The sequence below is a fragment of the Papaver somniferum genome, chromosome 8, assembly GCF_003573695.1.
Source record: "Papaver somniferum cultivar HN1 chromosome 8, ASM357369v1, whole genome shotgun sequence".
Taxonomy (NCBI): domain Eukaryota; kingdom Viridiplantae; phylum Streptophyta; class Magnoliopsida; order Ranunculales; family Papaveraceae; genus Papaver; species Papaver somniferum.
In genome coordinates, this window is record NC_039365.1 from 102,760,089 (window position 1) to 102,784,085 (window position 23,997).

Sequence of the window (23,997 nt, forward strand, 5' to 3'; positions counted from 1 at the left end):
CGGCGTACCATAATATTTGCAGACGGAAACCTCCAAGACAAGTCTAAAAGGATCATGATGGGTTTTGGTGCATGAGCATTGGCTCTGTTTGATTCAATCAAGAAGAACCGCCATTATTAAAAGGATTTATCATTCAAAAGGAAAATCTTAATACTGAAGTGAAGCTATTCAAATAAAGAAGATGTCTACTACGTAGGCTAAGAAAACATTCAAATGTTTAAGTAAGATCAGGAGTAAAGATACTCATCAGATTCATCCGAGTTGTCGGATTTATCAGATTCATCATCATTATCCTTCTCAGAATCCTCTTCTTCGTCGGAGTCACTATCAGGGCCATTGATGAAGTCTGGATGGATATTAGGATCGTCTGATTCCTCTTCCGCCTCGTCCTCGACTCGTTTCGCAATCTCTCTGAGTTCTTTGGTACGAAGATCTGGCTTAATCTTGCGATCCCGTGGCACACACACCGATTCATCTTCTGAAGCATCAGAGTCGGAAGGTACACCGTCATCAAATCGACGTCTTTCCTCAGCCGCTAGTATTCGGCGCCGGGTTCGATCCTTTCTACGCCGACGGTCGTCCGCCTCATCATCCTCGGCTTTTCTCTTCATAAGCTCAGCATAAGTGACTCTCCGGTCATTAAGGGGAATGTTAGGCTTTTCCCCCTCAGCGTGATTTGTATTATTTTTCGATTTGGCTGCAGAAGCTTTGAAATCCTCGTCGGAAGAGCTGGAGGAATACTATAATCATAATCACTGCTACTGGAAGTCACCATTTTCTGGAACCAGGAGCATAAAATTATGGACATGCTGATAATAAATACACTACAAAAATGGTAATCCTTAACTCTTAACTTTTTACAATTCGACTAACAATAGTGACGGTAGTGCAAGAGTTAACACTCTAAAATTTGCTTGAATCTGCAAAAAACGAACAAAAACTTTAGCACCTGATTTTTCATAAAATCATGAACATAATTTTCATCATGTGAACAGTCACGACCAGGTTATGAAAATTTACATGAAAGCAATATGCATCATAAATAATTTTTTACTTTAATGATTGCTCAAAATCATATTTTATTTGTCAACATAAATATATATATGCATGTTATATGTATATATACAAGACGCGAATTATTCACATATTTTTCATGAAAAATACATTTCACGTGAGCAGAACTCACGTAAAAAAGACAAAAACAATCGTGACCAGGTCACGGTTTTACAAAAAATAAAATAAAAATAAAAATAAAGATCTCTTTTCCTTCGTACGAACATCTTTCTTTGAAATGAAGGTTTATTTCGTTTTTATGAAAAGTTCACACCTTTTAAGATGAAGTTTTGGTTTCCTTGAAAGGTCATAAAAGATTTTTTATCACTGGACACAGGTCTATTTTCAAAAGAAAAATATCTCTCAAGCTAGGGATTGTTGCTAATATCTTGAACTAACGATCGAACGAACATATGTTTAATAAAACAGTGGTTTTCAACAAAACTCACACTCATATATACACATGTATAAAATTTTAATATAATCAAAGCATGAACAACTTATGAAATCAGCAAAAAAAAAACTCACCGGTCGGCGTTGGCCGGATGGTGGTCGGACGGCGCCGGAAATCGACTGCTCGGGCGGAAATCTCTCTGCTCCTCCCTGATGGCGTGAAGGTGATGAAGAGATGGAGGTGGTGGTTGTGGAAGAAAAAAAAAGAAAAGAAAAGGGGGATTAATTCCCTTTTATATCAATTTTTTATTTCCAAAACCTAATTTCACAAGGATTTCCTTTTCGGGCCGGGCCCGTGAATCCTAATTCGATCAAGGTCCCATCACCAAACCAAAGGTTCTACACCAATTTATGCTCGTTGGATGACGCTCTTTTATTCCACTGGGTTTTCATTCAAGCCATAGTTTTCTCATTCAGTCAAAAATCCGGTAACGTCTTATCTTACGACTAAGTTCAATTACTTATTTTGTCTGTAGAAAATCACCATTCAGTGCTGACTGAGGAACATGACTGTCCTTCACTAAGAAGGGGACTTAATATAGATGGTGGATTTTCGATTAGGGTTAAAATCGTAAAACCATAATTATACATGCTCCTGATCCGGCAATCATATGAGTATTGAGGCTTATGTCTCTAGTTGAAGCATGAAAGCTCATGCCATAAAATCTCTGACTGAGAAGGCTGTCTCTCAGAGTATATGTAGATGTGCAGTCTCCCAGCTGAGTCAACGACACATCTCATGAATACTGAGCAATATCAGTAATTATTGCTATATAAAATCGAAAGATTGGACGGCTCCTAGACAGCGTGCCTTCTAGTATAGGGCGACAACGTCTTCAGGATACAACAAGGTTTTCCCTGACTATATAAAGGAAATATGATGTTTCAACAAGCTCATGTTTCTCAATTCTCAGATAATTAATGCTCCTAGACAGCATGCATGCTAGTATAGAGCCGTCAGTTAATTATCTATAATCGTTAACTGAATATTCAACAATATTTTACGATTCTTAGTAATATTTCGTCACTTCAATTTGTGGTTCTTCCCAGCAGAATTCCACGAGTTAGTGATAAATATTCAACGTGCGGGCATCTGAGCAGCTATCGAGTAAGCCCTGACCAAAATGGTGTTAGTGTACTCAGCAATAATGCACGAACAAGCACCTGAATGCGCAAACGAGCATTCCAAAACATGAAGGAACGATGAACCTTTACAAAGTAGGAAGAAAATAATAAATAATAAAATATTAATCAAGGCGCTGGGGACTGGGCCCATCGGCCGGCCGGTCATGCTGTGACCATTCCGATGTCCAATTTTATATTTTATCATATGTTTATTATTTTCCCTGACCTCATGAAAATCCCTTCATTTGAGAAAATCTCCTTCGTCTCAAGGAAACTACCCAGTCTCATGGTGTTTCCTCGTATCAAAGAAATAATAAAATTTAGAAAAGGTGTCGCGGGACCAGGTCCACTAGCCGGCCGGCCATACCCTAGCCGTTGTCGGTCCCACACCTCATGCCTCCTTATTATTTTATTATTTCCCTCATCACATGAAAATTCCCTGATTTCATGATATTTACCTCAATTCATGAAACATTATAAGTTAGGGAGAAAATGCACGGGACCGGGCTCTCGGCCGGCCATGCTCTAGCCATGGACGGTCCCACACGCCCATGTCTTATTATTTTAATATTAATTGTTTCCTCATCCTATGGAAACTCTTTCACTTCAAGGAAATTCCCTAGTTTCAGCAAACTCCTTGGATTTATGAAATTTCACTCAAGTTCATGAAAAATAATATAAAATTAGGGAAACCCGTGGGACCGGGCCATAGCCGGCCGGTCACGCCCTAGCCGGTCCCACACGACCCTTATTTTATCGTTATTATTTTTTATGATTCTCTCATCTCATGGAAACTACTTAATTTCAACAAATTTCTTGGTTTCAACAAACTTCTTGATTTTTATGATATTTCCCTAAAATCATGAAAATAATATAAATTAGGAAAAAATGCCCCGGGACCAGCTCCTTGAACGACCGGACATGCCTTGGCCTAGCTGGTCCCACACCTCATGATTCTTTCATTATTTTATAATTTTATTCCTTCATCTCATGAAGTTTCACGGTTTCAGCAAAATCCCTGATTTCTTCATATTTTCTCAAAATGTTGCTCAAACGCACACCAGAAAATATCGAAACTCTCAGGATTGAGACACAAACATTATGGTGACACGGGCATGTCTCCTTGACCGACCAAGGCCGGCCCCGAGGCTTGCAAATAGCCGGTCCCACGTATTTTAATAATTTTGACCTAATTTGCTCAATTGCTCATACTGGGTCCAAACTCTTCCCAAACAACTGGTAGTTTGTTAAAACGACCATCAGCTGGTCCCATGACCACCAAGGGCCGATCTCATTATCCCTTGGTCAGTCCCTCATCTCTCCATAATCAGGTTCTACTACCTGACGCTCACACGAGCACTATTTGAAAAATGATTAAACCAGCATTTAATCATCCTTTCACCAACTGATATTCAAGAGACTTTGGTATTTTGCTCACTTGAGCATCTGGGAGCTATATTGTCAGTTCATCATCCCCTGTAGCCGGTCCCTACTTCATTTTCATGAATGATTTTCAATAAATCGTCAATTTATCATCATCAAAATTAGGGTTTCAAATCCAGAGCTCTGCAAAACATAATTTTGAGCAGATTCAAACACTAATAATTTTACGTTAATCCCGCGATCAACACTTTAATAACTATACTCGGCTCAGATGTTAGCATCTTAAATTGACGTTTGCTCAAACGAGCAATATTTTCTCAATTAAAAGAATATTGGTTCAACTATAAATATTCGACGATATAAACAATTCATTAAACGAGCAACATTTGCTCATACGAGCAATATTTTTTCAAATCATGAATATTGGCTCAACTGTCAATATTCAATAACTTATGCGAGCAGCATTTACTCATATAAGCAACATTTGCTCAGTCCATGAATTTTGGTTCAACTATTAATATTTGCTCAGATGAGCAACATTTGCTCAGTCCATGAATATTGGTTGGACTATCAATATTCAATAAGTCATCATATGAGCAATACTTGCTCAGTCCATGAATACTGACTATTAATGTTCAACAGTTTATCGTACGAGCAATATTTGCTCACCTTAACAATCAACATAATTATATCTTCGTCTCAACAGACATGTTCAATTCATGAGTCTCAGAACATTTGCAAATTATGTTTAGCTCAGCAATAAAAGGACTTATCGTCCCAAAAAGTCAGCAACTGACTAACTAAATACACGTCTGCCTTGCAGACTCCACATTAACGAGACATCAATCGTGTCACATGGGGGGATATTATCTAGGGTTTTGGTATGGCGGTCTACGGCACGTGTGTTCATACACGCGATGAGAATGTGAGCAAGTCGTGCAATCAGTTGGAGGAGTTATCAAAGTAGTGGGTGGAAAGTTAACCAAGTCTCCGCACGATGAGCAACTGGTTTCAACACGATTTTCCACTTCCCCACTCTTTGACTCCCGCAACTGTCACACTTCATGGGATCATAGTGTTTTCAATTCAGCAATATATAAGTCTCTGAATCCTGATTGAAAGGACAATAATTTCTCAACAAGTTCACACAGACAATATTTCGTCTACACGAACTCATCGTCTGAGCAATCACTCTCAACTGAGTAAAATTCAATCATTCAGAACTTTCTTACGCAGAATACACAACACACCTACAATCTCGATCACCATTGACCTCACACATTTCTCATCTTCCCTCCTACAGATCATCCCATCCTCTCTTGTGACCGAATTGACTCTGGAACGGCCATTGTCTTGGTTTAGGCCGGAGTCCTACAGATTGATCTCTCGAACTTAAAGCACTCCCTTCTTGCAGTGCATCTGTGTGAGGTTAAACATTTCGCTCGGTTCAAAGAGTCTCCTCCGCACAGTCATCTCCTCAATCCCGTAAAAACCAGCAAATCGTTTTTCCCCATCTACAGATGGATTCAGTCTCAACTACACTCCAGTATGAAGTCTGATAGTGGGCTAGTCTCTGTAACGACTTAATATAGTGTGGTAATCAATCTATACAAGGTCCCGGGGTTTTTATGCTATTTCGGTTTCCTCGTTAACAAAATTTCTGGTATCTTGCGTTTTTTCTTTTCCGCATTATATTGTTTATCTTTATAATTGGATTTACACAGATTTGTACGTATTCAGTCTAAATAGATACGTACGTTTAATTGTAATCGATTAAGAGACTAGTTTCATATATAATTCGTATTTCGAAAGATATATAATAAGTTAATCACTTGGAAGAATTCTGATTGAATTATTTGGATACGACTAGATTGATCTTGGATATTGATTTTTGAGATCGTCCAAGTACTCTGCTTAAAAATCAGGTTTGAGGACCTTGTGTCTATATATATACTGATTGAGTAGAGGTTGCGATATTAACTCTATATATATATATTATCAAGGATCATTAAGTTGGTATACTTGCAACTGTATTAAGGTTTGTCTATATTGGTTTCCGAAAGAAAAATTTGGGTGTATTTTGGTATCCCCTACGTTTTCATTTTGTTAGTCTCATACTTTGTGATTCCTCAAGATAGATATCTAAACTCTTTTTTGATTTATTTGGAATGTTCTTGAGAGGTGGTTAGTAATCCAGGCTTCTCAGCTAACTGAGTGTAAGTATTCGGGATTTCCAAACAGATTTCCAAACCTAGATTGAAAAATGAAAAGGGAAATCAAATAGTCTTGTCTATTATAGGAAGATTGGTATCAAAAAAATTCACCGAGGTTGAAGCAACTCTTAGGATGTAAAGGATGTTAGCTGAGGCAATCAAGTGCGCAGAATCTTGTGAGGTTAGTGATAGGATCAGAAACCTACAATAATAATACTGTAAGCGCACAATGTCTAACTAGTAGACAATGGCAAGTACAGGTCGTTCCCACGAGGAGTGTGAGAATACAACTACTAATTAATACCAAAAATGACTAATCAAATTCAATATTTCAGAAATTCGGAACAAGATGAAATAAAAATAATTCTAAGAATAAACAAAATGGGAATGGGTTATTAGGATTTTCGGTTTCCACCAATTAATTATGCAAACTCTATTAATCTTTAAAAATATATTCCATGCATTTTCAAATATTGTTTCTCCGCTATAGTTTTCTTTGCTTCATGGGTAGTGATTCTAAAGCATTACCTATCAATCCTAAAACATATCACGTCCAGGAATTTAACCAAAACACAAAAGCATAAATAATCAAAAAAATCAAATAAGCAATTAGATACCAAGTTATACGAAGAAATACTATTAATCAATCAAATCATTATTAAGCATATAAATGCGAGTTTACACAATTAAATTGATTTTACCTAAACCCTAACATAACTCTAACTAGACATAGCTTTCTCAAAAGTCATAAACATATTCAAAATCAAAACTAGCTAAGCAAAAACGAAAATGAAAAAATAAACTCTCAAACCCTGACTGTTGTTCACGGCTCCGTGCCGCGCCTCCCTTCCTCTCCTGTGTTCTTCTCTACTGATGTATACTCATGTCGTGAGAATACTCATTAAGACCTGGCAAATAATTTGCTCGAGGCCCGCTTCAATCACCAAAATCCATTTCCGAATTCAGGCCCAAATCCACACTACCGAATGCCAGCTCTCCCCCTCGGCTACACCACTTTGCTTCAACGACCACTGCTGCCATGACAAATTCAGAACCCATTACCACCAGTACTTCCCGTAACCAGAACTACAATTCAATCGTCCCCTGCAAACAATCCAGCCACCAATTTCGGGAGACCCACAGTTCCATAGTTGCAGCCATTAACATTGTCTCCATGAACGGATTCGATTTCACCACACAGACTCCAAATAAACTCGAGCACACAGCTGCCGTTACAAAGTTGCTTACTCCATCGACTGCATTGCTCAACCATAGCTTGGCCACAACAGCAACTCAGTGACCATCTCAGTTTCGTCAATCGGCATAATCTCCCAAAATCAGAACCAGTCGAGCTTCAAGTCTCCTCATGAGAATTCAGCTAAAACCTCCATCATCTTCTCTGCTTTCATCTGGCTTCATAAACTCGTCTTCGCAGTCAGAGCCAATAGCAGTTTACTGCACTCGATTCACATCAGCCAACAACATGCAGTCCATCTCTGTGTCTTCACTGGTCTCACGACCTTGAGATTCATCCTACTGTCACTAATTCAATTCCATCCATTGCCTTCAATCATTAATACTTCAGCCATACCCATTATCAGATCGATTAAGTAATTTGCCTGTTGGAAATTCATTCTCCATCTCTGAGCTTCACATATGTTTAAGCTCTCAGGTCTTCTTCTTCCAACAGTACCTTCGGCTTCTTATTTTGGACCAGTAGCTTGAGCTTTCATCGACCACAAAATTAAACCCGTTCATAGTAGCTTGGTGATGCTGCTATTATGAACTCGAGATAATCACCACCAGCACAGACACCATCGCTGAAATCCTCGATTGAAACCAAGCTCAGATCCCTCTTATCTTGATTCGAAGGACACCACCTGCTTGACTCTTTTCTGTTCGTAAAAGCATGAGACGTGCCGAATGAAACACCACATAATGTTGTGGTTAGAGGACACCTCTACTATTTCTCTTGGCCCAACAGTGAGTCGATGCCTCAGGTGGTGCGCCAACATGAGTTGGCGCTGACTCCTCTGACACTGTAAATAGTAAATGCCAATTTAGCTTTTAATCAGCCGATTAACCCCGGATGATTGGATTTGCTTGTACTTTCTATAAAAGCATTAAAATATTATTATTGGTCAAAATATAGAGTCCTAACTAATATAAATCAAGAATATAAAACACAGTTTGGATAACTTTGTTTATGTAAGTGGCGGTTCAGATTTGTCCTCACAAGAGATAAATCTAGGGATGTAATCGTTTGTCATAAATGATGGTTGTGATTGAGATTAAAAATGCATCTAATGCACAAAAGTTATCATGTCATTAAGATTCCATCTGTTAATTAGCCATGATAATATTTGTTAAATGATAATACTAATTGTCCATAATATAGACTCTTTATTAATAAATAGTCTGTTAATTAGCCATGATATTTTTATTAGCTAATACTTAGAACCAGTTTGGTATTTCTGCGAGCTTTATAAAAGTGTTTTTCCAACGTACGTTACTGTGCGGAGCTATGTAAAAAAAGAAATTGGTTTCCGATGTACGTTATTGTGTCGAGCTTTGTAAAAAAAAACAATTGAATGGTTGCAAATTATAAACTAAAGCTAAAACTATTTTAAAAAGAAGACATATCTCTGAAAAATCAGATTCAACTATAGTTAGTGAGAAAATGATAAAAGCAGACATATCTCTGAAAATTGTTTATTATATTTTATTGTGTATAAAATAAGTAAATTTTCTACTATTAGAGTACATACACATGTAATATTAAATTTACTAATTAGTATTGTTACTAAAAAGTATTATTTTTCTTAACCACTTTTTAAAAATCAATAATTTCTTAATATTTATTGTTGAAAATAAAAGTATATTTCAGTGATACGATATAACATAAAATGTATTTTAAAAATAAACAATTATTATCTTTAAAGAATAAAATATAACGAATAAAAATTGGTGATCGTATATAGATTCAAGGATAATTTTTGTCAGTTATAAAGAAGATGGAATAGAATTGGAAAATAAAATATGAAACTAGGGTGAACTATAGCATTTGCTTTTGAAACTTTTAAAAGATCCTTCTCCCCAATTTTTAGAATTGATAGATTTTGAAAGCGTACACTTTATGAAATCTTTACCAAACACTAAGATGAAAAAATATTGCTATAAATATGTTTTCAAAATACTTTTCTTTTTAAATGAAAAAAAGCAGCACCAAACTTAGTTAAATTGGCTAACAATTATATAAGTGGACCATAGTGACGGTGGCGAGTATTGTTGCCCAGTGAATAATTTCGCATCGTCTCACGTATTTCTTGATAAATGGTTTAACGTTATTTTTATTCAATGATTATGGATAGCAGAGTTTATTGTTAGTAGAGCTTATTGTATTAGGTTAATTACTTAATGATTTGACTTACTAACTAAGCATGGTTTTATTATTTTTATGCAACGAATAACCTCACATTTGGAAGCATAATGTCGTGGAATGTAATGGTCTGTCCCTCTACCGATAATGTCCTCACGAACCAATGTGGTCGTATGACAGTATTAGGTTTTCAATGGTCACCATTGCGGTCATCTAGCAGAAACTTCTTAGGAGGTCACCCATCCCAAGATTACTCAATACTGAGCATGCTTAATTATAGAGATTTTTCGCCAACTACGAAGCCAATTATGCTGAAAAGGTTTCGGTGTTAGGAAAGGACAAACCATTACCTATATTACAACTTAATTTGGAGTTGTCCTCGGGTACGGAATATGTTCAATCCTAGACTCTGGAATTTTTTCTCACTCATGAGACCCTTTTCCGACACAATCCGTCAAGCATACTCTTTCGTCCTCGACATGTAACCCGTGGTCGATTCTAATACCATTTGTAATGACTCGATCCTTCGGAAATATTGGCCCCACTTAGTCATTGTGGTTATCCGACAGTGTGGGATTTTCAATAAACTGATGTGGTCATCCATCAGCAGTTTTCTGGGAGGTAGCCCATCCCTACATTACTCTCGCCCGAGAACGCATAAATTCAGTGATTTTTACCAACTTTGGATCCAACTATGTTGAAAAGTCCACAATGTTACGAAAGGACAAGCCATTATCTATATTCCTTTCGGTGAACTCTTCCTGCCGAATTGAATTACGTACATAATATATATGGGACCTTAAGTATTAGAACTACATCGTATGTGAGTAAAATGGTTTCCATCGGAAATGACTTAAAATTTTAAAATATAATATCTTAAGTGAATGAATTAGATTTTAATTATGTCATTGAAATAGTAAGAACATACAATAATCTTGGGCATCTCCATACATAGCACCGGGGCTTTTTAGTTAAAAACCACGCACCTCTTATCCCAAGTGGGGTTTGGTGTTATGTGGTCGGGCCCTGAGTAGTGCCTGATGGTCCATGAAGATCCTAACCGTGGTTGGGGCTACTGTTCGAACGTAGCAGTGGTTGTGGATGTCACCCGGTTTAGGGCGTAAGTGGAATCAGACTCAAGGTGAAGAAGGCAAGACCCAAAGTTGAACTGGCGCTCAAGGTGGAGTTAGTGTCTCACCCATTAACTCAGGTGGAGCAGGGTTCTAGATCGGCAAGGCATTGGTCAAGGTTGAACTGGTGCTCAAGGTGGAGTTAGTATCTCACATATTAACTCTCAAGTAGCAGGGTTCTATGTGGGCAAGGAAATTCTCAAGCTGGAGTTGGTGCTTGCCTTCGCATTAACTCAAGGTGGAGTAAGATCGTAAGGCGCATAGTGAAATGATCGATGGGTAGCATATACAGATAGTAATCATATGGTGAAGTCTGATTGGACTAGTGAAGTGGTTTAATATCACCAAGGTGGAGAGATTGTTGGAGTATGTGGCGCGATAAACCACTTAAGTATAGCTAGGGATAGTCCCATATGGAAGAAAGAGGAGTACAAGTGGAGCTTAATAAGCTTGGGCAAAATATGTAAAAATTAATTTCGATATAATTTCATTGCTGGCTTGAGGATACAACTCGAAAAAGGAGAGACATAGTATTGGAGGATGTCAAGGAGGAAAATGCTGGAAAGGATTTGTGAAGTGAAGAATAAAAATATCTATCGGGTTTCCCTTTACTTTTGCAACGATAAGAAGGGTAAACTTGATATTAATGCATATTATATTTAATATTCATATGTCGGAAAATGCATAACTAAATAAAAATTATGCTCGTGCCGTTACGGCACGGGTTAAGCCCTAGTATGGGTATAAAATGTAGCATTTAAGTGATTATCAGTTAGGCGTAAGGAACATGACTGCAGTTGAATTGCTTGGAGGATTATTTCAGTCTCAACTACATTCCAATCCAAAGTTTGATAGTAGGCTAGTATTTACAGCGGTCTAATACAGTATGGTGTTCAAATTTGGACGAAGTCACGGGTTTTTTTTGCAAGTGCATTTTTCCTCGTTAACAATATTTCTGATGTCTTGTATTTTTCTTTTTTCTCATTATACTATTTATCTTTATAATAGGAACAATACAAGTAGTATGTAATCAATTTAGATAGTTTAAGTCCTTATTAATTGAGATCAAAAGTAAGACTTGTTCTTGTTGAGTTCATATCTTTAAAGATAGATTACATGTCTCATACTTGTTAGAATATGGATCTCTTAATTCATATACGACTAGATTGATCTTGGATATTGTTTTTTGAGATCGCTAAAGAACTCTTCTACACAATCAGGTTAATGGACCTAATTTGGTCTAAACATATTGATTGTGGTAGAGAAAGATAAAAACTCTATATACAATCTTATTCAAGGGTCTTTGCTTTGACTTACTTGATATTCTATTAGGTTTTATCCATACAGGTTTCCTAACGAAAAAGTTGGTGGTGTACTTGATACCCTCTTTTTTTCACTATCTATATGGAAAATTAGGCACTGATATCTACATTAAATTCCCTGAAGGGTTCCATTTATCGGCAATTAAACCATGTCATACGTATTCTTTAAGACTTAATCGAGCCTTATATGATTTGAAAAAATCTGGACATATGTGGCAATCGTCTAAGTGAATACTTAACAAGTATAGGCTATGTGAACAATCTTATATTCCAATGCATATTCAATAAAAAAAGGAAACTCCGGATTTGTCATAATTGTTGTATATATTGATGATATCAAGTTGATTGGAACTCCCAATGAGATCTAAAAGGTTATAAAATGCCTTAAAAATAATACGAAGAATTTCAAAAAAATGAGATATTATTTCGGTTTGCAGATTGAATATTCTGCTAGCGAAATTTTGGTACATGAAATGATGTATAAGCTTTGAAATGGACAAATCCTATCTTCTTAATACTCTTATGGTCGTAAGGACACTTGATATTAATAGTGATATATTTCGTCCTAAAGAAAAGGAAGAAACACTTTTTGGTCCGAAGTACCATATTTTAGTGTAATTTGTGCATTAATGTAATTAATTAGCTCAATATACTAGCTATGGCATTTCTTTTGCAGTTATAAAATGACGAGGGTACCAAGTACACTGTAATATTCTCAATGTCAACCTATATGAAAGATACCTTGGATGATCTAATATAGACAAAGACTGTCAATAAGATAGCAACCACAAGGTATACACTTGGTATATAGTATAAGTCCGAAACTGAAACTAACTTTAGGTTTAAACCCAAGTGTTTGGATTAAACGTACAACTGCAATTACTTTACTATAACTAAAACAATAATTATAATGCCAAAAGTAAACTAAAAGCACACAACAAGATTTTGTTAACGAGGAAACCGAAAACGCAGAAAAACCTCGGGACCTAGTCCAGTTTTGAACACTCTCAGAATTAAGCCGTTATACAAAGACCACTACCAACTTCTTATAGTTGAGACCAAGTAAACTACCCTTGGTTACCTAGTTTTCTCAGTATGCCTTCAACCAGTGTTGCCAAGGCACGTGATTCCTAAGATAGAGTCCATTATCTTTAGTTGTTTCTCCAGCAGTGAAGACTTCTTACACTTAACTCCTTTCGATCATATTCCAAAACAACAAAGGACTAATATGTTTTCGGTAACAGCTCTATCAATCTTTAGAAGTAAATCAGAGATTTTGTTGAGTCAAACAATTACGCTTAATCTAATAAACTCATTTGTTTGGATTAGATCAACCAAGATCTAGATTATCAAGATAACCAAATCTAGGTTTACAAACTATCAGATTCGGATCCAGAAAAAGACCACCAAATGATAGCTTAATGTTATATATATCTAGCAATAACATGTCTATCAAAAGATAAACAAAGCTAAGTCAGATCCCATCTTATCAAGTATGTGCACGAAGTAAATCACAGAGATAAGAAACCAATAAGAAATATTCTTGTCTTCAAATCTTCAATGTACCTGCACAAATAAACTTGATTCCACTTATGATTGATCACGTACAGAACGGAGTATGTTAACAATGGATGATCACAAGTCTATCGTCATACTTAAAGACATATCTGAACTACTATCAATCTTTGATTTAGTTTGAGTGACCTTGCGTTAGAAGAGAAGGCTCTCAAGAATAATCAAACAAGGTGCAATCAAGGTTTAACAACTGCTAGTCAACCAAACCGATAATCGAAAAGTAAAAACAAGGCAAATTCTAGTTTCCGACCAACGATACTATCTAGACGCTTCTTGATCCCACAGAAGTCATTAAACTAGCAGACGTGAGAGATTTTACCTAATTAGGTTACTCTGCTTCCAAGATAGTATTATAAGTAATACTATTAGAGAATTACTACAAAATGAAGTGCTCAGGATAAGTTCGTAAGAAGAACAAACTTCAATATTTATAGAACAAGATAATTTGGACATCAACGAATTCCCATAACCGAAAATATTCTAAAGATATGCAATAAACACCAATTTTTGGTTTTGTCTTATTCCAACTAATATATCGAAATCCCTCATGGATGACAACTCAATATTAGCTAGTATACAAATATAATTTATCAATATATCTTCCATAAATATCAAGGAATATTGGTAAATATCAAGGAATATTAAGGAAGATGCTTAAACATTTTGGTGTGGGATCTACCTTGAGTATCAAGGAATATCTTTGAACAATAGATGGTAAGAATTTAGTTCATGTTATAACTACTCACAATTCTTGAACTTTCCTTAATAGCAACTCATATTCTGATATTAACAAAACCCTAAAATATATATAAAACCGGAAATAAGAGATTTTTTATTGGGTTTGGTCCTGCAACAGATCCCCAATAGGAATCGGTCCAGCTATAGATCCCCAAGTAGGAATCGATCATGCTATAGGTTCCCAATAGGATTTGAACAACCAATCCCATTGTTCCAATCAACTACGAAACAAGTTTCGCAAGTCTAGTTCCTTAAACTCATGTAGTTAAACATAGTTTTCTAAGAATGAAACCAGCCCTAAGTTTATTACTCCCTCTGTCTATTTTTACATGTCCTATACTATTTTGGTATGTCCTTTTTATCCGTCCGCTCTGTTTATATATGTATCAAATATACCCTTTATTTTTCATATCATAAAGTCATTTTAATATAAACTTAATCCAATATCTTAAATAGTGTCACCATATATAAGGAAAAAAAATATATTTAATATATTTCATATTAATCTTTATCCCCTTTTTAAATAAAAATATTTATGGACATCTATAAAATTCGTAATAAAGCTTGTACGTATTCATACGTAATATTTTCATCTGTATTGATCTTTTCATCTTTCCTCTTGAAACACCATGAAAGAACATAAGCTAGACTATCTAGTTTTTCTTACTAGGATATATTTACGAAGGAACGATGTGACAATTCTCTTCAATCTAAAGAGGAATTGGATGAGGTAAGCATAATAATGATAGAATTCGTGCAAAATTTATTAGGGATCCTGCCTATGGAAAGGAATATCTTAAGGAAAAGCAGGATCTAAGAGATAAGGCATCTAAGAAGATGGCTCAATCTCCAGTTAAGCATGTGCCGGGTGCTTATGCTTCAGATGAAGAACATGATGTTTATGATGGTCATTATGAGGATATGGACACTATGTCTACTATTTTTTCCAATAGTAAAGCTTATAAAATTAGTAACCGACGAGGAAGTTTGGGAGAAGTTGGCTATAAAAATTGGTAGCTTCTTTTTCTTTCTTTTTTGGTGATGTTATTTATTTTGTTATTTTTTTGAAGTTATTTCTTTTACCCATTTGGTTTATGGGGTGGGGGCCTCCAACCCCCCTTTGTAATTCTTGTAATTACGTTTTTTTTTTTGCTTTAATAAACCATTGGACTGAGCAAAAAAAAAAAAGATACAACTTGTATATTCTTCCTTGACACTTTGGTCATAAAAAGATGATCAAGTCTCTAATACTAGGGTTTCACATATATAACTCCGCATTATGTTTTTCAATCTAAACGACCTGAAAGTAACATAGATATAAATTGAGACAAGTGAAATCTTGTATTAATAACCTCGAACATAAGGATGGTGTGTTCGTTGATGTCGATACATATTGAGATTCTTCAGGTTTTCAGAGTAATACTTGTATGTCTCAACATTTCTATACTTTCTAGTCTAACCTAACAAGGTTGACTCTAGTAATCTAATCAGCGACCTTGAGTTTTGGATCTAAAATATGACAACCAACCTTGACATACCAACGCTTGGAGGGTTCAACCGAGTAATGCTCTAACAAGTAAATTACTAGTCAGATTTAGTTCCTCGCCAACAAATACATTGGATAAGAGTGACAATCTCTCGTTATCTTCATGGAACTATAAAGTTTCTGTTTTACTTAATAAATCCATTCGAAGGTTCTCAAATAAAAGGATATACTGACGCTGGTTTTCTATCTGATCCACACACAGTTGTTCTCAAACAGGGTATTTTTTACCAGTTGTGGAACTGCATTCTCATGGAGATCTTGCAAATAAAGTTTACCTGCTATTTAATTAATCATTCATAAATTATTACTCAACACGAAACAAGCAAGGAATCAGTATGGTAAATTATCATTGATATGGCATATCATAAATTCTTGTGATTTGCCTTCAATCACTATTGCACCAATGATTTTTTACGAGGATAAGGAAGTTTGCATGATACAGGTGTATCCGTACTACTTTAGGGAACTTAGTTAACCTCAATCTAAGTTAAGGGAAGAATCCTATTCTAGGCAGGAATCCTTGTTTAGGCAGAATTCTTAGTTTAGGGAAGAGTTTTATTTTAGGCAATACTCTTAGTTTAGAAAATAGATTCCTAATAGAAGTCCTTGGTCGGCTGAGTACGATGAAGGCTATAAATAGAGGGCTTTGGCTAATATCTAAGGATATATACTAGTTATAGAAAACCTAGAGAAAGCTTGGAACAATACTTGTGCAATCTTAGCAAACATTTTAAGGTTGATCTATTGTTTAGAGAGATTGTGTGCGTAACAAAGAGAGAATTGTAATCGTTTTCTTGTTCACAATCTAGAGAAGATATTTTTCTTGGAATTACCTTCTTATGTCTCTGTTTTCTAAGTGTTTTCGTCTATTATTATTCTGAATTCCGTCTCTATAATAATAGCTACCAAGGTAAAGAAATTTAACGTATCAAGTTGGTACCAGGAGCAAGGTTCGTTTCTAGGGTAGATCCTTGTGGTTTATGGTTTTCACTAGATCTCTATACATAAAACTTAGTAAGGTACTCGAGAAGCTAGAAGACGTCAGGAGAACAAGGGGATCAAGGATGACGAAGTCATATGATGATGATCCTAAGCAACGCGAACCACAAACTATGAAAAAAAGGTGGCTACGCTACAAAAAGACATGAAGTCGATTCAAACCACCCTTTAAGAATTGACTGAATGTATTCACTCTCATACACCCAAGCCTAAGATGAAAAAGAAGATTATATATTTACCTGAAGTTTCGGAATAAGAGGAAGAAGAAGAAGAAAAGGAAGAAGATGAGGACGAAAAGAAGAAAAGTGAGATTCTTAAAAGTTCTAGTTCAACCAAACTTCATGATAAGAATCTGAAAATTGACTTCCGCGTTGATATTCCACTTTATGATGGAAGTGTTGACGTAGAAAAATTGGATGATTGGATTGAACGTCTAGAGACGTATTTTTCTTTCTTTGAAAATGGTTCAAAGGAAAAGATTTCTTTCGCGGCATTGAAGCTACAAAAGCATGCTCTAACCTGGTGGAGAGCTTATCAAAGACAAAACCTAGGTAAGGGAGTATTGTCGTGGAAAAGATTCAAGGCAGTTGTAAGGAAACAATTTTATCCGGTTGGCTACCTTGAGGATAGATGGTTCAAGTGATACAATTTGAACCAATCATACAACCAAACCGTGCAAGAATATACTTCGGAATTTCATAATCAAGCTATGGTTTTGGATTTAGACTTGGAAGGTCATGCTATCTATATGAAGTATATTTTCGGGTTCCAATGAGTATATACGGAAGGAGTTGAAGATGTTTTCAGTTGATAATATTGCTGAAGCAAGTATAAAAGCTAATGTTATTGAAGGCAGGCTTAAGAAATCTGACTCAAAGGGAAATTCCAAGGGAAAATATGGAGGTACCACTGTGAAAGGAGGTGAAAGGAGCAAAGAAGAAGGGAAGTCTAGTGACAATAAAGGTTTAACTTGCACCCACTGCAAACAAACGGGTCATGTTGTCTACAAGTGTTGGGTAAAGAACCCTCATCTAAAACCCAAGGAGTTACATAGAAAAGAAGCCAAGAAGACATCACTAGTCGCGCAAACTCCAAAAGAAGTCCAAGGACAAACTGAACCCAACTCAAAGCTCTCTCTTATGACAGGGACAAAAGAAAGACCTTCAAAAGATGATCCTAGGGAGCGACTCTTCATAGTGAATATGCAAGTCAAAACATCATTGGTTGATGCTGTTATTGACCCGGGAAGTCAGAAGAATTTACTTTCACATTCTTTGGTACATAAGTTGGGTTTGAAGACTTTCAAACATCCAAAACCCTATCCTTTAGGGTGGATTCAAAAGGAAGGGGGGCTACAGGTTGGAGAGCAGTGTACATTCATGTTTGCTTTTTATGAGTCATACATTGATAAAGTTACATGCGACATAGTACCTTTGAATGTTTGTCAAGTAGTACTAGGTAGTCCTTACCTATGGGATAGACATGCAACTCTACATATGAGGGAGAAAATTACACTTTCACCAAGAATGGAGAGAGTTTTGTGATTCGAGCTACAGATTCTCCTCTGGAAGGAGCAATCTTAATCACAGCCAATCAGGTTAAGTGGTTGGTGAATTCTAGCACGAAGTTCATTCTCCTTGTGATCCGTTCTATTGAGGAGAAACCGAGTAGAGTTTGTTTGGAAGCCTTGTCTGCACAACAAGAAGGCGACCTAAAAAGGTTGAAGTTGAAGTATAAGGATTTATTTTCAGATGTCACAGATTAACCCTAAAGAGGAATGTGGAGCATGAGATCATGTTGACTGTGGAGAGCTCTCTACCTAATATAGGTCTTTACCGCACATCCGTAGAGGAATATGATGAGATCAAGAAACAAGTACAGGAACTTCTAGAATTAGGAATGATAGTGCCAAGTGCTCCACCTTGTGGATCAGCGGTATTGTTAGTACCAAAGAAAGATGGAGGCTGACGTATGTGTATTGATTATAGAACATTAAACAAGATCACAATCAAGAATCGTTACCCTATACCTAGTATAGACGACATGATGGATCGGTTGGAAAAATCTCGAGTTTTTACAAAGTTAGATTTCAAAACTGGTTACCATAAAGTGAGAGTCCGAGAAGATGATAATGAAAGACTGCTTTCAAAACCAAACAAGGCTTGTTCGAATGGTTGGTGATGGATTTTGGTTTGTGTAACTCTCCAGCGACGTTTATGCGTTTAATGAATGATTTGTTGCGACCTTTTAAAGAAGATTTTGTGATTGTTTACTTGGATGATATCCTAATATACAAAAGAACTTGGGAAGAGCATCTCATTCACGTTGAGAAGGTGTTTAAAGAGCTACATGAAGGCCAGCTGAAGTTGAACGAAAAGAAGTGTGAGTTTGGAAAGGAGGAGTTGGTGTATCTTGGATTCATTGTTGATGGTGGACAACGGAAGATTGATCCAAGTGTTGATGGTGGTTTTTAGTTCAGGGATAAAATTGTAAAACCCTGTATTTAATGCGATGTCGTTCTGCAAAGAGACTGGGCCATTTAAAAGTAATGACTGCCTAGGCCTCTCTACTTACACATGTATTGAGCAATTCAATATATTTATATGAAAATGGTGCATGTAGCAACAATCCCGAACATTGTATAAATTTTATTAATCTCTCGCATGCATTATTCATTAAGGTATGGCTTATTGAGTATTTTCCTATGCTCTGTTCTCCAGCTGAACCCTTAATATTGGTATAACATGACAATTAATGTTAACTCGCGACTGAGTAGCATGATTTTCCCGAAGTATCAAGATTAAGGTCTGCATGAAAATACTCAATTAGGGGATGCGCTAACTGCTCTCTGAAAATAAAAGAATTTTGTGTTAACACACATAATTTATTAAATTTGATCAATTTTGTGGTAGCTCACAAGATTCAAATTTTGGCCTAATTAATTTGCAAATTTAGGCTTTTTGCGCCCTGTGCAATGTCTCGAACCCTATCGGTCGAGACCGGACCTAGGCAAGCTCGGAAATTAATCCGCCATGGACTAATAAGAGCAAAATCCTACCAAAGGAAGAAAACAAGAAGTAAAAGAGGAGTTGTGGAAAACATAAGCAACAACAAGGAGGCGCGGCCACGCCACTTGGCCGGCCAGGTTTCCCCAACAGGCGCCGCCCCCGTAGCTGGCCGGCCACGTCCCCATAAAATTGCTTGCTGGCCTCCTTTCCTATCGACCAATCAGATTGCTTCAAACCCGACACACGCACTTTTAAATAAAGTTAGAAGTTGTTTGGTCGATGCGCCTAATTCCTTAAGCAATCTAATCTAGATTTCCCATGTCAGTCTCAAAAAATGATCACAGCCGTACGTTTTGGCCACTCAATCTATCAAGGCTAGCCGCAACCTAACGTGGTCGGACAAGCGCCACTGTACACACCGGCGGGCCCACTAATGCCTTAGACAATCGACATCGCTCCAACTCGCAAGTGAAGCCACTAAACGTTTGCCAAAACAGTTTTCCGCGCGAGTTACAAAACCCTAATTTCTATTAAGCGGTAATACATTATAGCCGCAAAATGATCTCGGCCGCCCAGCTTCGCCAGCCGAATTGAACGGTCTAGATTCAATCTCGATCGATGGGAAAGGTGTGGATATGCTCACCAGCGGCCCGGCTATAGTTCTGGCATGCCGAACAACTCCCAGCGCGCCGCTAGCACCCGAAAATGTTAGCCCAAAATAGGTTGGCCACACGGTTTTTAAAACCTAATTAAATCAGCGGCAACCATTAACTGCCGCAAATCATCTCAACCGCCAACTTCGCCAGACGAATTGGCCGACCAAATTTCTATTCTAGGCGCAAAAAAAAGATGTGGTCGTGACCATTTGCCACTCCTTTTCCATGAGGAACAATCGGCCAAGTCGCGGCCTGCACATGTCATTCTTTGCGGCAAGTCTCATGACTTGGCTCGTCACACATGACCATCCGCCACCTAGCCTGCGCGTGATTGGTCATAATAATTAGGCAAGACTCACTCATAAACTTGCTATATATTTTCTATACTCAAGACATCAAACATGTCAAAAACTGTGGGATGTTCATCAGGGTACTGGCTGGCGGTTTACAGCGTGCGGCGTGCAACACGCCCATCATGAGAAAGTGTCAGAAAAGGCGGACAGTTAGTGGAAACAAAGAAGTAGCAGGTGTAAACTGACTCGTCTTCCTTCATAGTAAGACGTGGTTTTCTATATTTTCACACGATCCCACTTCTCCATCACTCAACTACTCCCACTTCCCATGAGATCAGGGTGTGTGCAACTATGACTGATATGAATTGGTTTCGACCTATTTCAACCAACACAGAGTTTGGTTATCAACAAAAGTATCCAGAAAAATACTAAGAACATATAGATTACATTCCGCAAGCCATTTCCATATTATGATACAAGTCTAAAACAACCACATCTTCAGAGTTAACCATTCTGATCTCAACACCTTCTTCGCTTCTCTCCCTAAGATCAACCATTCTTCTTCATTTTGTAACCGAAGCAAGACTGAAACGACCATTTCTTGGTTTAGTCCAGGATTGTACAGATTTATCTCTCGAATCTAAAGTACTCTAGTGCAGTGCATTTGTTTAGGGTTTGAATTCGTTTCTCATCAACACAACCAAATTTACCAAAACCAGCAGAATTAGTTTTTACCCCAAAACAACTGGCGACTACAGTGGGAGATTAATCTCTCGGTTGCAAGATCAATTTTCAATTTCATTTAAATTTTCTCAAATTCAAGATGGTAGATCTTAGGTCTGGGTCGGTTACCAACCTTGATGCTACTGGCGCTGATAACACTCCTGGTGCCAATTTCCCTGCCGTTAACACAAATGTACCGCCTTCCAGCACAGTTAACACATCGCATGGTGTTACATCCTCTAGCACCAACACTAGCAGCGCCAGAGGCGTCCCCTCTGGCGTGACACCTCCTATTACCAAATCCAGAGGCGCTGCTACTCCTAATATTTCTTCGAGCATGACACCTACAATCATCACCAGGGCTGCCACCATTTCTTCATCGGGACGAGAGACTGGAGGATCCATAGGAAACCCACCTCCTATTACCATTGACGATTTAATGGAGAGACATGAAATTATTTCCAAGGCTCAGACGGACATGGCTACAACTCAGAAAGAGGTACTCACTTTTTCAAGACGATAACGGAAATATTACCACCAGGACCGTGTCGACCCCAATAGAGCGGACAAGGAACACTTTCATGACACTCGACGCGAGTACCTCAGCAGGGCATATCTTTATGGATGAGGAAGTTTGTATATCTCCTGAACAACCATCAGAAAGGAATCAACAATCCAACTTTATCACACGAGAGGACCTGGAGCGGCTCCTCCAGAATCGAGGCAGGGAAAATCCATCACCATTCATCAGCATCAACCTCCTTATCCTCCTGATGTGCAAATAATTCCCCTTCTAAGAGGATATTATTCTTCCCAGTTCTCCCTTTACGACAGTACTGGTAACGCTCGTGAACACATCTCTTGTTTTTTGGAATCACTAGGGGAGCATGAATACAACCACGTCCTCCACCTGAAATAATTCTCAAAATCATTCTCAAAATCACTCACTGGAAGGGCGTACACTTGGTACAAAAACATCGCACCAAACAGCATAGCCAATTGGTGTGAAATGGTTACCGCTTTCTACAAGGAATATTTCTTTGTGTCTGAGCAAATCACTTTATCAGACTTGGTAAGGATGTTTCAGCGAAACAATGAGCATCCAAATGACTATGTCAAGAGATTCAGGTTTCAAGTGCTAGATTGTCATGATCCAAATGTAACTGAGCATCAACCGCTGGAGTTGTGCATTAATGGCATGGTACCCGTATATAGCGATTTACTGGAGAACCTACGCTTCCAAACATTCTCCGAACTTCATGAAGCTGCCAAGCGGTCGGCCACAACAGCACTAGCCATGTTAGAGAGAACCCGGACCACCATGAATAAAGATGCGCATGAGACTCGAGGGAACAGACGCCTCATCAACAAACAATACAACACTCAACCCTCTGTAAGCGTGGTAAGTGATGGAGGAAAAATAAAAGCTCCAGCTGCAGAACAACAACCCAAACATGCGGACCAGCACCATCGATAGCTCAAACCCGAAAAGTTACGGCTAAGACGCTTGCACAGTAACAAGAAACTGGAGAGGCTGCTATAACTTTCCCGTTTCCAATTGAAGAAGTAATTGAACTCCTAGAAGCATGGATTCAAGATGAAGCCATCAAGCTACCTCCACTCAGACGTCCGCCAACCGAAGAAGAGATGACAAATCCCAAATATTGTCGTTACCATAGGTTTTTCAATCATCCAACCAGTGACTGCAACAAATTTAAGCGCATTTTCAAAGAAAAGTTGGATGTAGGAGAACTCCAATTAGGAAATGAAGGTGTTCACAGAGATTCCCTTCTTGTCAGGAGCTGCATGATTTACGGGGACTCCGTCTACACAACCATACAGTCTATGATGGAGCATTTATGTGAAATGCTATATTTCTCCAAGGCGCATCGTCAAGACATATTTGCATCCCTCAGCCGTATTTTATCAGGAAAGCGTCTGTTTCCAGTCAAGGAAACCGCTCCCAAACCCAAAAGCGCGACCAATAGATGCAACTGAGACTCCTAACCACCGCTCACATGAAGGATGTCGAGTTTGACATCACACTGATTGACGCGGCATCTGATTTCAATATTTCCACCGTCAAGACTCTGAGAGCTGCAAAGATTTCAAAGCAGGAAGCCGTTCATTACCCAACCATAATCAAAAACTCAGAAGGAGAATCCAAAGATGCTTACGGGTACATCAATCTCGAAATTAAGGTGGAGATGCTCTAACACACGCCAAATTTCATGTGGTTAAAGAGTACCCAAATTATGATATGATCCTGGGGCGCTCTTGGATACACGATAACAAGGACAAGCTATGAGTATTTCATTTGCTAGTGTCTATACCTGAAAGGGTCTCCAACAAGCCTTCCAACCCCGAAGATTATTTGTTGTCGTATCAACAACTTGCAAAT

At 37.7% G+C, this 23,997-nt stretch overlaps 1 protein-coding gene across 1 annotated transcript; it reads right to left on the minus strand.

Moving 5' to 3' along the window:
• Positions 1-227: 227 nt before the first annotated feature.
• LOC113305866 (nucleolin 2-like) lies at positions 228-22,025 on the minus strand. The gene is made up of 2 exons (XM_026554859.1): positions 21,730-22,025; positions 228-729 (listed from the first exon to the last, which is right to left on the minus strand). Exons 1-2 carry the CDS (start codon positions 22,023-22,025, stop codon positions 228-230), a joined length of 798 nt encoding a protein of 265 aa, XP_026410644.1.
• Between the last annotated feature and the right edge of the window lie 1,972 nt (positions 22,026-23,997).

Coding starts and splice junctions, on each gene's coding strand:
- LOC113305866 (XM_026554859.1), bottom strand. CDS start 22,025: ATGGTAATAGGAGGTGGGTTTCCTATGGATCCTCCAGTCTCTCGTCCC. Junction 730..21,729: donor TCAGCGCCAGTAGCATCAAG/GTTGGTAACCGA, acceptor GTATTCCTCCAG/CTCTTCCGACGAGGATTTCA.